The 12,168-nt window shown below is 68.6% G+C and overlaps 1 protein-coding gene across 1 annotated transcript; it reads right to left on the reverse strand.

The window, feature by feature from the left end:
• On the reverse strand, positions 1-5,856 carry NAT8L (N-acetyltransferase 8 like). Its single transcript, XM_080650883.1, has 3 exons — positions 5,366-5,856; positions 4,177-4,341; positions 1-1,982 (listed from the first exon to the last, which is right to left on the reverse strand). The coding sequence occupies exons 1-3, from the start codon at positions 5,721-5,723 to the stop codon at positions 1,615-1,617; spliced, it is 891 nt and encodes a 296-aa protein (XP_080507009.1). The 5' UTR covers positions 5,724-5,856; the 3' UTR covers positions 1-1,614.
• Positions 5,857-12,168: the final 6,312 nt, after the last annotated feature.

The raw sequence follows: 12,168 nt of genomic DNA on the forward strand, positions 1-12,168 counted from the left end.
CCGTTTTGCTAAAACACTTTACGTCTGTCTGTATAATCCAGGTTAACAAAATCTGAGCTGCAAGAAAATAGGGTGCCGATTTCTGTACAGTCTACAAAACTCCCACCCCAGCGGGGCCGGCCTCCGGGGTATGTACAGGGGAGAGCGGGGTCTGTACAGTGCTCCGCGAACGCCTCACACCACAGCACGCAGGCTCCGGGGAAACCGGGACCGTGCTCGCTCGCTCACTGCCAAAGCCCCTTTAAGAATGTCCCCTCCGCGGCCCCACACGTGAGTCCCTTCCTCCAAGCCCCCGATGAAGGGGTCTCGGTGGCGGGTCCAGGCTCGCAGCTGGACGTGCGGCCACTGCCAACCACCTGCTCGCCCCCGCGCGGGCCACCCTGCCCGGCGGCCCCAGACCCCGACCTCGGGAGGCTGAGCAGCGTCAGCCCCCGCCAAGCTGGACCGGGGACCCCGGGCCCCTCCCAGAGGCAGGCAGCAGCACATCCGAGCTGGGCGGGGCTCAGCCTCCTCACAAACTGGGAATGCTCTTTGGGGGAAATGATGCTAAATCAGGATCTCCCTCCAGATTCCAAATTTTGAAACCCTCCACCCACCCGGACCGAACTGGGCAGAAATGACGCCTGTTCTAGACCGCACAGGTGTGCGTGTGCGAGGGCATCGACTACCGTTTGTCCCAAAAATTACAGGCATGCAGAGTGCTATTCTGTCTAAGTAACGTATTAAAAAGCAGGTCGGTTCCAGGCGAGGGGAAGCTGTGGGCTGTGGTGGTGGCAGCGGCTGGGCTAGTATTCACAGGGCAGGCTGAGGCCAGGAGGTCCGGGAGGGGGCGGTGGGGGGAAGGGGGGCAGGGGGAGGCCTCCCCACCCTGCTCCCCTGCAGGGCTCTGACCCAGGCTGTGCAGTAGGTTGCTATGGGAACCACACCAGGTGATGACGCCAATCAGCAAAGCCTGGGCAGGGGCAGGGGGGGTGGGAACCAAAGGGAAAGGCGACTGGGTGTCAAAGCAAAGCGGAACCAGGTGACGCGAGGGCTCTTGAGACGGGCCTCCTGCAAGCAGGGGGCTCCCGGGCTGGCTCAGGGCGGGCAGGGACGCTCCCCAGTCTGGGCCCCATGGGCAGGCAGCCGGGCGGGAGCCGTGGGCATGCAGCATGCTGCAGCCAGCCACGTGCTCAGCATGCACAGAGCGGAGGCCCGAGGGGCAGTGGCTGCCAGCCCAGCAGGCCACGCCTCCTGGGGACCCATGGCTGAGCCAGAGCCGGGCCCGTGGCCAGCGATCTGCTGGGCAAGGGCCTCACTACAGAGGTTCTGTGCTTGGTGGCCAAGGCTGGGCCTGGGCTGACGGCTGTGGGCCTGTGGCGGTCCATGCTGTCACTCTTCAGGGCGTGGTCCCAGCAGGCTGGGCAGGCAGGGGCCGTGGCTGCAAACGACCCACCCCCCGAAGTGTCATGGATGAGCAATAGCCCCGCCCCGCCCCCCCCCAAGAACCAGCCAGAGAACCACGTGATGTTGAAGGAAAAACCCAACGAAAACGCCAAGGCGCGCATCTGGAAGCAGGCCCGGGCGGGGGCGGCGGGTGCAGGCGGCGGGGCGCGGGCGGCGGGCGGGCAGCGGTCACTCCTCGCGCAGCTGCAGGCGGTAGCGGTGGTAGCGGACCTGGAAGAAGAGGCGCTCGGCCAGCGAGAGGGTCATGCCGGGCAGCACGTAGTGGTCACTGCAGCCCATGTGTCTGAAGCCCAGCGACTCGTAGAGCTTGTGCGCGGCCACCTTGACGGCCGTCGTCCCCAGCACCACGGCGGAGTAGTTGTGTACCACGGCGAACTCTAGCACCTTGCGGCCCAGCGCCTTGGCGATGCCCTTGCCGCGGAAGCGCGAGTCCACGGACATGCGCAGCAGCTCCACGGTGTTGTCCGCCTCGTGGGCCCGCGCCGCCACGATGCCCACCACGTTGCCGTCCAGCACGGCCACCCAGAAGCAGGAGCCTGTGGGGGACAGGGCGGTCAGGGCGGGCTCTGCCGTGGGGCACGGCTGCCCGAGAGCTGGGCAGGCCTCAGCCAAGTGGCCCCTTCCCTGCCTGGCAGCCAGATGCCCAGGCACCACGGCCAGCTCCCAGCGAGGGCCACCACCCCCAGGGCCTCAGGGGACCGCAGGGGCCTGTGGCCGTGCCAACCCTGTGGCCCTCCCTCTCCTGGGTCAGGGGCCGCTGGGCCCGGGAGCCCCGTGACCCTGGGAGGCTCAGGGGGAGGTCTGTGGATACTTAAGAAATCCCACTGGGGAGCCGGGATGGCCATGGCCTGGCCTCTCCTGGGCAGCCAGCCCAAACCCACCACAGCCCCATGCAGGCGGGAAGGCGGGGAGCCCTCAGCAAGGAGGGGGAGAAGATGGAGACCAGAGGACGGACTGCAGGGCACAGGCCACCGGGAGAGCTTGTCAGCTGTGACGGAGGCCCAGGGCTGCAGGAGGCAAAGGGCCGCTGGGGACGGGGGTGCGTGCTCCAGGGGAGGGGCCTGTGCAGGCCCTGCTCACGCCACTCAGCTTCCTCAGCGTCCTCCCGCCCAACCCCCTCCTCGAGCAGCCAAACTCTCCCGTCGGCCAACCAGCTCCGGCCAACGAGGTCTCCCATCTCCCGTCTCCTTTTCCGCCCGAGGCCTGACGTGGCCGAGCTGGGAATGGCTGAGCAACTGCCCACCTGCTGGCCTGCCCACCCCCCGAAAGGTCAGGACAGTGCTGGGAGCCTCGCCACGCCCCAGCCTCGGTTTCCCCATGAATCCAGCACGGCCCCGTGGCCCTGTGGGGTCTCCTGCAGACCCCCCAATGTCTCAGGGGGCCACGCAGGGCCCCACCCCAGGTCCACTCAGAGACACTGCAGCCCCGAGAGCGAAGACCCGAGTGCCGGGTCCTCATGCCACAGCCGGCCCCCAGCCGGAGCCACCCAGCTCCTGCGGTCTCGCCCGTCTGGCCCGGCGGCACAGCTGGCACAGGCAGAGCCAGGCAGCGGCTGGGCTCCTCGAGGCCGAGATGTTTGGTCTGCGCCCGGGAAAGGGTCAAGGGAAACCGAAGGTGCCGAGGCTGCTGCACAGCGGCGGGGGAGCGGGGGGGCGGGGGGGCGCAGGGGCTGGCAGTGCCGGGGGCCACCTGGCTCTGGGGCACTTGCTCTCCGCCCCCGTCCTTCCCTGATACCAGGCTCTCGCTAGACCCCCACAACTCTCCAGGCCCGACTGTGCTCTCTCCTCAGACCGGCACCCTCCGCGCCGGGGGGACTCACCCCCGAGGGCCGAGATGACGGACGGCCCTTGGTTCTGGGCATGGAGACCAGGGTCCTGCCTCCCAGGACCCAGCCCCCGGCCAGCCTGGAGGACAGACAGTGGCCCAGGGCCCTCCCTCTCCAGGAGCCTTGCCAGGGGCCAGGGCGAGACCCTCTGGCTCAGAGTGCCCGAGACCAAAGCCTAAGGCTCTGGCTCCCAGGATCCCCTCCCCCCAGCCCAGGCCCCTCCCTGCAGGCCCCTCTCTGCCTGCCACTGCCCTCCCCCAGCTCAGGACCCTCTCTGCAGGCCCCTCTCTGCCTGCCACTGCCCTCCCCCAGCCCAGGCCCCTCTCTGCCTGCCACTGCCCTCCCCCAGCTCAGGACCCTCTCTGCAGGCCCCTCTCTGCCTGCCACTGCCCTCCCCCAGCCCAGGCCCCTCTCTGCCTGCCACTGCCCTCCCCCCAGCCCAGGACCCTCTCTGCAGGCCCCTCTCTGCCTGCCACTGCCCTCCCCCCAGCCCAGGCCCCTCCCTGCAGGCCCCTCTCTGCCTGCCACTGCCCTCCCCCCAGCCTAGCCCCCTCCCTGCAGGCCCCTCTCTGCCTGCCACTGCCCTCCCCCCAGCCCAGGACCCAGAGGCCCCAGGAGCACCTCGGCCAGACAGGACCTGCGAGAGGAGAGACCACCCCCCTCGGCACCAGGGGCAGGGCACCTGCCACGGGAAGAGCAGGCCCGCCAGGCCCCAAGCACCTGGCCTCAGAGGACTCAGCGGCCCAGGGCCACTCAGAGACCTCGGTCAGCACCAAAGGCCCAGCTCTGCCCCCCAACTCCCAGCCAGAGCCCTCAGTCATCCCGAAGCCTAGTCGCGGGGCCTGGGACTGCGGATGTGGGAGAGGCCAGGAGGGGCAGAGGAAGGAGCTGGGGCGGGGGCTCACCGGGCGGCTTCATGTAGTACTGCTCGATGTCGGCCATGTCCGTGTGCAGGGCGCAGTCCAGGTAGGCGAGGACCACCTTGCGGCTGTAGTAGTAGCGCAGCGCCAGCAGCCCCGCAGGCACCAGGCAGGTCAGCAGCAGCGAGCCGGTGAGGGCCCAGCAGAGCACTGCGGGAGAGGGGCGCGGTGAGGCGGGAGGAGGCGCGGTGAGGGCACGGAGGGGAGATGGGCAGGAAGCGCCCCCACGGCACCCCGCGGGGTAAACAAGCCCGTGAGGGACGAGCAGGGAGGAGAGGAGCCCAAAGACGCCAGGACTGTTCTCTCTGGAGGAGCCTGGGCCTTCGCTGCCTCCCACTCCTCCCTGCCCCGGCCACCTCCCACCGGAGGGGAGGGCGCCGGCCCTTGAACCCGAGGTCGCGGGTGTCTCCGTGCCCAGGACGGGCGCCTCCCCGCAGTGGCCTTCGCCCACCCCTGCCCCCTCTTGGGAAGCGGCCACCTTCAGGACCCGCTTCCCACGGCCCGTCCAGGGCGCCCCGGGGTGAGGGCAGGAGCGGCCAGCAGGCAGGTGGCTGCGGGGAGAGCGGCCTCTGCCGCATGACCTTGGGGGAGTCGCACCCGCCCGAGCCTCAGGCTCCTCATCTGCAAAATGGGGAGCAGCTTCTCAGGAGGGGCCTCAACGCCCCTGCGGGGCTGCGCACCCTAAGGCCCGTGTCCCCGGCTCTGTGTCCTGGGCGCACACCCTCCCGCACCCGCACCCGCACCCGCACCCGCGAGCTGGCTGCCTCCCTCATAAATTAACACTCGGAGCCGCGAGGCAGCCGCCCCCGCCCCGCGGGTTATATATAGTCACACGCGGCGGGCGCCCGGCCTCAGCCCCGGCGCTACCGGCCGCCACTCGCCCCCACCCGGGTGACTCGAGAGGGGATGGGCGGCGGGGACCCCGCTCTCTCCGCCCGCAGCCCCGCCTGGCCCGCGCTGGTTCCCACGCCCCCGCCCCGTAGCCTCGGTCGGGAGCCGGGCCAGCCCCGCAGCTGGAGGCCCCCTCGCCCAGCCGCCGCAGAGAGCGGGGCGCGCGGGTGCGGGTGCGCGTGCGGGGTCCGAGACTGGATCCCGGCCACCCCCAAGTGGGGGATCCGGGCGGGGTAGTCCTGCGTGTCCCCGGGGCGCGGACTGCGGCAGGGCCCGCACTGACCGGCCAGCAGGGCGCAGAGCAGCTGCGCGCGCGGGTGCTGCCGCAGGCCGCGGAAGGCCGTGTTGGGGATGCGCTCCATGATGCCGTCGTAGAAGATGCGGCACGCCGCCTCCTGCTCGGCCGCGCGGAACTCGCGGATGTGCACGCCGCGCCCCTCCGGGGGCCCCGCGCCCCCCGCGCCGCCCAGGGGCTGGGGCTGCGGCTGCGGCTCGGGCTGCGGCTCGGGCGGGGGCGCGGCGGGCAGCGGGGGCCACATGGCGGCGGCGAGCAGCGCGTCCTTCTTGGCCCCCGGCAGCGCCTCATGGTCCTCGGCGGCCACGATCTTCGTCTCGCAGACCATGTCGGGCTCACAATGCATGCACCCGGCGGGCGGCGCGGGGCGCGGGGCGCGGGCGGGCGGGCCGGGCTGGGGCGGGCGCAGCCGGGCCCAGGGCAAGGGCGCGGCGCCCTCGGACCCGCGGCGGCGGCGGCGGCGGCGGCGGCGGCTCAGGGGCGCGGGGCGGAGGCGGCGGGCGGCCGGGGCGCGCGCGGGGAGCTGCGCCGCATCTTGGAGGAGGATTTATAATGCGGCGGCGCCGGTGCGGCCGCGGCGCCCGGGGTCCCGCAGGGTCCTAGCGTCCACTGCATTGGCTGCCGGGGGTCACCATGTGACCGCGGGGGTGGGGGCCGACACCGCCTCCGCGCCCGCCCGGTGGCACATTTGCGCGCCGCGTCGCGGCCGGGCTCCGGAAGCAGCGGGAGGGAGTGCGCCCGGGTGGGGGCGGCCGCCTTGCGGAGTGGCGGGGACCTGCGAGCGCGACCGGGGTTCTGGCCGGAGGGGGCGCTCCGGGGGCCCCGGGCAGGGCGCCTCCCGCCGGCCCCGCACCGCCGCGCCGCCGCTGTGCCGTCCGGGAAGCAGCGGACCCGGGACCGGGCCTCGGGTCCCGCAGCGCCGCGTCCTCTTCCTCTGCAGCCTCCGGTCGCAGTCACGAAGGCACCTCCATCTCCCGTCCCATTGTCTGAACGCGGCACTCCGCGGAGCCCTGGGAGGGGCACCCCAGCTTCCCGGCCTGGCACCCCTGGGAACGTGCGCCCGGAGCCGCACGGGCTGGAGGCGAGGGGATGCGACTGGAGCGGGTCTAATGTCCGCGCCGCGCCGCGCGCAACCCGCGTTTAGAAACAGGACACCCGTGCCGGGCGGCGGGGAGGAGGGGGGTGCGGGGCCCGCAGGACCCCTCCCAGCCCGGCCCCTGCCTTCCGTAGCCCGCGCATGCGCCCTGCGATCTCGGTGCAGGTGCAGGGGGGCCTCCGCCGGATCCTCCCGCCCCCGAGAGCCCGACCCGCCGGCGCTGCGAGTCGGGGAGGGTGGAGATGGGGGGACCGGTCGTCCCAGAACCCTTGGCACTTCCTGAACCCAGCCCCGATGCCCCGCACCCTCTCCTTATCGCCCGCATCCCCCGGAGGTGACCTCACAAGCGGCCTGCAGCTGAGTTCCCGGCGCCCCGCGGGTGGCTGGTGGCAGTTGGGCCGAGGACCCTGGGCCCAGAGACCAGCCAGGCACCTGCGGTCACCCGAGGCCAGGGCTGCGGGGGGGGGGGGGGGGGGGAGGGGGGAGGGGAGGGGGCGTTAAGGGATGCAGGGAGGGGCGGCCCGGACCAAGGAGCTGAACTAGTCCTCGGCCAGGGCTGCGGGGCGGGGGGGCACCCCCACACCATGCTCCCCAGGTGCCAGCTGATCTGAAGTGAATTCACAGAGAATCTCAGCGCAGCTCAGGGCCCCTGCTGCTGGCGTGTAGGCCTGCGGGACAGGCCCGCAGTGAGACCAGCCCCCAGTGGCCTAAGGTTGGCCAGAGGGAGGCAAGAAGTGTCCCCCCCAAGCCAACAGCACGTGAGGGGTCCAGGCAGGAAAACCCTGGGGTCAGAGAGCAGCGCTGGGGGCCGAGGGTCAGGGGGCTTCAGAGGAAGGGGAGCGGGCCAGATGACGGCCGGGAATGGAGGCCAGCGGGGCCTGGGCTTCCCTTGCCGTGACCTCAGCGGCCTGCACCTGCAGAGGCCCTTCTCCAGGGGGCTGACCTCACCTGCAGCCCCTGGCCCAGCCCCTTGGTCCAGAGGGGCCGAGAGCCAGGATGAGATGGAGGGGACGGCTGGCCAGCCACCTGGAAGGGCTTGGAGGCCTCAGGCCCGGGTTTTAACGCACTTAGAGGCGAAGGAAGGGCCCTTGACTTGGGGTTGACCTGAAGGGGAAGACTGTGCAGACAGCAGGGGGGAAGGGCAGGCCGCTCCGCAGCCTCAGAGCCATGGGGGTTCCCCACCCGTCCCAGGGAGGCCGTGCCCTCAGCCCACATCAGGAGCCCATCGTACAGACGAAGAACTCGAGGCTGGGCAAGTCAGGGCCAGTCCGTTCTGCCGGCGCTCTCCCTCGGAACCCCACGTCCCCCTCTTGCGTTTCTGCTGCCTCGTCCTCTAGCGCCCGAAGCCTCAGGCCCGACCAAGATCCCACCTGGTGTCCCCTCGTCCCACACCAGAGCCCCGCCTCCCCGGATTCCCAGGATGGGGTTGTGTGCACAGCAGCCGCACCCGCCCGGGCTCCAGAGGCAGGCCTGGGGCCTCGGGGCACCCGACACCTGACAGGGTGCAGCTCCCCGGGGACACAGGTGGGGGCCTGGGAGATGGGACTGGACTGGGAACAGGCCAGGGGGAGCGTTGGAGGAAGTGAATCAAAGGCCAGGAGATGGGAAGGGAAACGGGACCAGAAAGGGGAGGAGGGAACAAGGGTGAGGCCTGGTGGGTCCTTCCTCAGCCACAGGCCCGGCTCCCCCAGCCCAGGCCGCACGGGGCTGCGGGAGGAAGCTCTGCCAGCCACCTGCTCTGCCCAGTGTGCTGGAGGCCAGTGTTAGCCAGGAGCAGGGCAAGGAGTGGGGCCTCCCCCCCCCCGGGGGTGACTTTTCCTCCCCTCCCAGATCCTGGACCCCCTGACCTTTCCTCCCTGAGACCCCCTCTAGGCCTCAAGTTGTAGTTCAACTCCAGACCCAGAGAAGCAACAAAACCAGCCCCGGGCTGACAGCTGCCTCAGGACCAGCGGCATGAATGACCCCCTGCCCGTGCCGCCAGTCCATCAGGGAGACCGCGCCTGGACGGACACGCCACTGAGCCTGCTCTTCAGATCCCCGGGCCCCAGGCCCTAGTGGGTTTGGCTCAGTGGCTAGGAGCAAACAGTTGTGTCTCTCTCACACGGATGTTTCTCTGTTTCTCCGCTTCCCTCCCACTCCCTCTAAAAATCGATAGAGCCCTAGCTGGTTTGTCTCAGTGGATAGGCCTGCAGACTGAAGAGTCACGGGTTCGATTCCAGTCAGGGGCACAGGCCCGGGTTGCAGGCTCGATCCCCAGTGGGAGGCGTGCAGGAGGCAGCCGATCAATGATTCCCTCTCATCATGGATGTTTCTATCTCTCCCGCTCCCTTCCTCTCTGAAATCAGTAAAAGTTTATTTTTTAAAAAATAAAAATCAATGGGAGCCGAAACCGGTTTGGCTCAGTGGACAGAGCGTCGGCCTGCGGACTGAAGGGTCCCGGGTTTGATTCCGGTCAAGGGCATGGACCTTGGTTGCGGGCACATCCCCAGTGGGAGGTGTGCAGGAGGCAGCTGATCGATGTTTCTCATCGATGTTTCTAGCTCTCTATCCCTCTCCCTTCCTCTCTGTGAAATATCAATAAAATATATTTTAAAAAATAATAAAATAAAAATCAATGGGAAAAATATCCTCAGGTGAGGATTAACAAAACAAAGAATTAAAAAAAAAAAATCTTCCCCTGGGGCCCCCCCTAAAACCTCCACCCTGGACCCCTTAGGACGGAGGGCCCAGGCGCTCTCCCCTCCCCAGAGCACCCTGCCTTTCCCTCCCCTTCCCCTCCCTGCCCCAGGCATGTTACCATCGTCTTCCTCACCCCCAAGCTCCAGGGCCCTTCCTTTGCCTCCATGACTTGCTTCCTAAGCCCATTTTTTCTAGGAATTACTTTTCCTCCCTCTGCCATTTACCCAATGAATGTTCTCCCCCCGTGTAGCTCTTGGCTCCGAATTCTTTCCCAGCCAGAACCCAAGTGCCGAGGGTGCTGACCCTGGCGCCGTCCCCACCACCTCGGCCAACTGGACTGACCGTGCCCACTGGAGCAGAGGTACCCTCCAGCCGCCCTCGGGGAACAGCGAAGGGGAAGGTGGCCGAGGGGCTGAAGCTACCTGAACACGTGCAGGGGAGATGGTGGGACCCCGGACACAGTGGTTCCCACACAGGGGTGCCCAGCTGGCGGAGGGGGGAGGGGGGCGGGGGCCCGGCGGCTGGAGGACGTGAGGGTGGGATAAAGCACAGAACGTGGGCATCGGGCCCAGGAAGCCCAGCACCGCCCTGAGGACTCGCACTCCCGGCTCTGCCCGGCCGAGCTGAGAAGGGGCAGTCGGGGAGACCCCGGCTCAGGGCAGACCTGGGCACGCTGCCCTTGCCCACAGCCGGCCAAGCTCTTTGCTGACACGGCACTACTGCCCCTACAAACCCCCCCCCGGGCCTCCCCACCTCACCCCTACTCCCGAGGGCCAGCGGTGACAAGCCTCGCCCCGCCTCCTGGCTGCCTGGCTCCTCTGGGGTCCCTTCTCTGTCCACTCAGGGCTCTCAGCCAGCGCTGTCCACCCTTCTCCCTCCAGCCCCTTCCCAGCTCAGCCAGCAAATCCATCCCAACCTCCCCTCCTCCTCCCAAATCCATCCCCCTCCCCTCCCCCCCTCCTTCCTTCCTCTCAAACCAACCACGTGGCCAACCCCAATGGCTCCTTCTTTAAAAACATTTTTTTTATTGATTTTAGAGAGGAGGAGCTAGAAACATCCATGATGAGAATCACGGACCGGCTGCCTCCTGGGCGCCCCACACCGGGCCTGTGCCCTGACCGGGAAGCGAACCGTGGCCTCCTGTTTCCCAGGTCGATGCTCAGCCCCTGAGCCGCGCCGGCCGGGCCGATGGCTCCTTCCGAGCACAAGCGCTTCTCCTGCCGCCGCCAGCCTGGCCAGCTCCTCACGGCCTCACCCTCGTGGCGATTCCGTCCTGGCCACCCGGGTCCCTCCTCTCCCTGCGTCCTGTTCCGATGCCACGTGGCGCCCCTGCTTGCTCCAACCCCCACGGCTCCCGAGGGGCCCTCCCAGCACGACCTCCCCACGCCCCGACACCCTCCTGCCCTGCAGCTGGGGGGCCCCTGCTGCCTCCCAAGGGACACCCCGCCAGGCTCCGGGACTCACCCCCGTGACAGGCACCCTCTGCCCACCCCCCATCAACAGCAGCCCCAACGCGTCCGGGGGCTCGTGGCTGCCCCATCACAGGGTGCCCAGCTGAGTTCCAGTTCAGACGAAACCAGAAAATGTGCCAGGGACACGCTCCTTCTGAAAAGCGCTCGTCCCTGCAGCACTTCGGTTCTGCACCAGCCGATTCCTGGGGCCGCAGTGCAGCTGCCCCGTCGGCTGCCACGCCGGTCACAGGCCACGTCCCTCGCCCGCGCCAGCAACGGCGCGCGATGAGGCCAGCCAGTCGGACGTGAGCACCTGCCTCGCTGCCCTCTGCTCCTCTCTGGGGCCCAGGACAGGGGCATCCCGGTCCCTACACCACACCGCTCGTGCCGGGCCCGAGGGCCACGCAGGGGCCGCCAGGCTCAGTGCCACGGCGTCACAGCCCAGGTGGGACTCTGGTTTCTTCGCTCCGGTGCCAAAGCGCTTCCAGGCACAAAGCTCTGACAACAGGACAGGTTCCGGGTGGGAGGCCACAGGGTGAGGGGAGGCCATGGGGGTGGGGAGGGGAGGGCAGGGCAGGGCAGGTCCTTGGGGTGACTTCTGGAGGCCGACAGGCGGGGACTTGTGGGCGAAAGCGGGCTGTCCCCCGACAGCCGACCAGGACGTCCGCTCTCCCTGCCGGACAGCAGCGACAGCAGCACGCAGGCCCTGCTGAGGGGCCACAACCAGGGACCCGAAGCCCCAGCTCGGCGGGGGGGGGGGGGGCCACAGTGGCCGCCCCCATCAGCACCCTACTGTGTGCCTGGGTGCCATAAAGCATCGCTTTCATGATAAAGACTTTAACATGAAGAGGGTCTGCCAAAACCGGTGTGGCTCAGTGGATAGAGCGTCGGCCTGCGGACTGAAGGGTCCCAGGTTCGATTCCGGTCAAGGGCATGTACCTTGGTTGTGGGCACATCCCCAGTGGGGGGCGTGCAGGAGGCAGCTGATCGATGTTTCTCTCTCATCGATGTTTCTGACTATCTATCCCTCTTCCTTCCTCTCTGTAAAATATCAATAAAATATATTTTAAAAAATAAATAAATAAAATAAAATGAAGAGGGTCACTGGCTGCCCCTGGAGACCCCCTGCCTGGCACGAAGTACGGGTGTGCGGACGTGAGCGGGCCGGCTGCAGGGGTGTGATGCCCGCCTCAGGCCCGGTGCCCGGGGGGCTGAACTGGGGCTGTTGAAGGGACCAGCAGGCGGGGGGAGGCTGTGGGAGGTCCCAGGGCTCCTTGGCCACACGGGCTCTGCCTGGCACCGGGCTGGGGCAGCTGCTCCGACCCCAACACAGGCAGGCGGGCAGGAAGCGGTGCCCGGAGGGGGACTCGCTGAGTGGGTGCAGAGCCACCCAAGTGGCCGGACGTGCATGTCCCCGCTCAGCACTGGCACGTCATGGGACAGTGCCCGGAGAGCCTCGACCCACATGGAAAGCTGGCAAATCAAGGCCCAGAGAGAGGCCCACGCAGGGCCTGCTGGGGACGGCGCAGGCGGGCTCGGCGGCCGGAGCAGGGAGACAGGACGCG

This window comes from Plecotus auritus (genome assembly GCF_963455305.1).
Source record: "Plecotus auritus genome assembly, chromosome: 1".
Classification (NCBI taxonomy): domain Eukaryota; kingdom Metazoa; phylum Chordata; class Mammalia; order Chiroptera; family Vespertilionidae; genus Plecotus; species Plecotus auritus.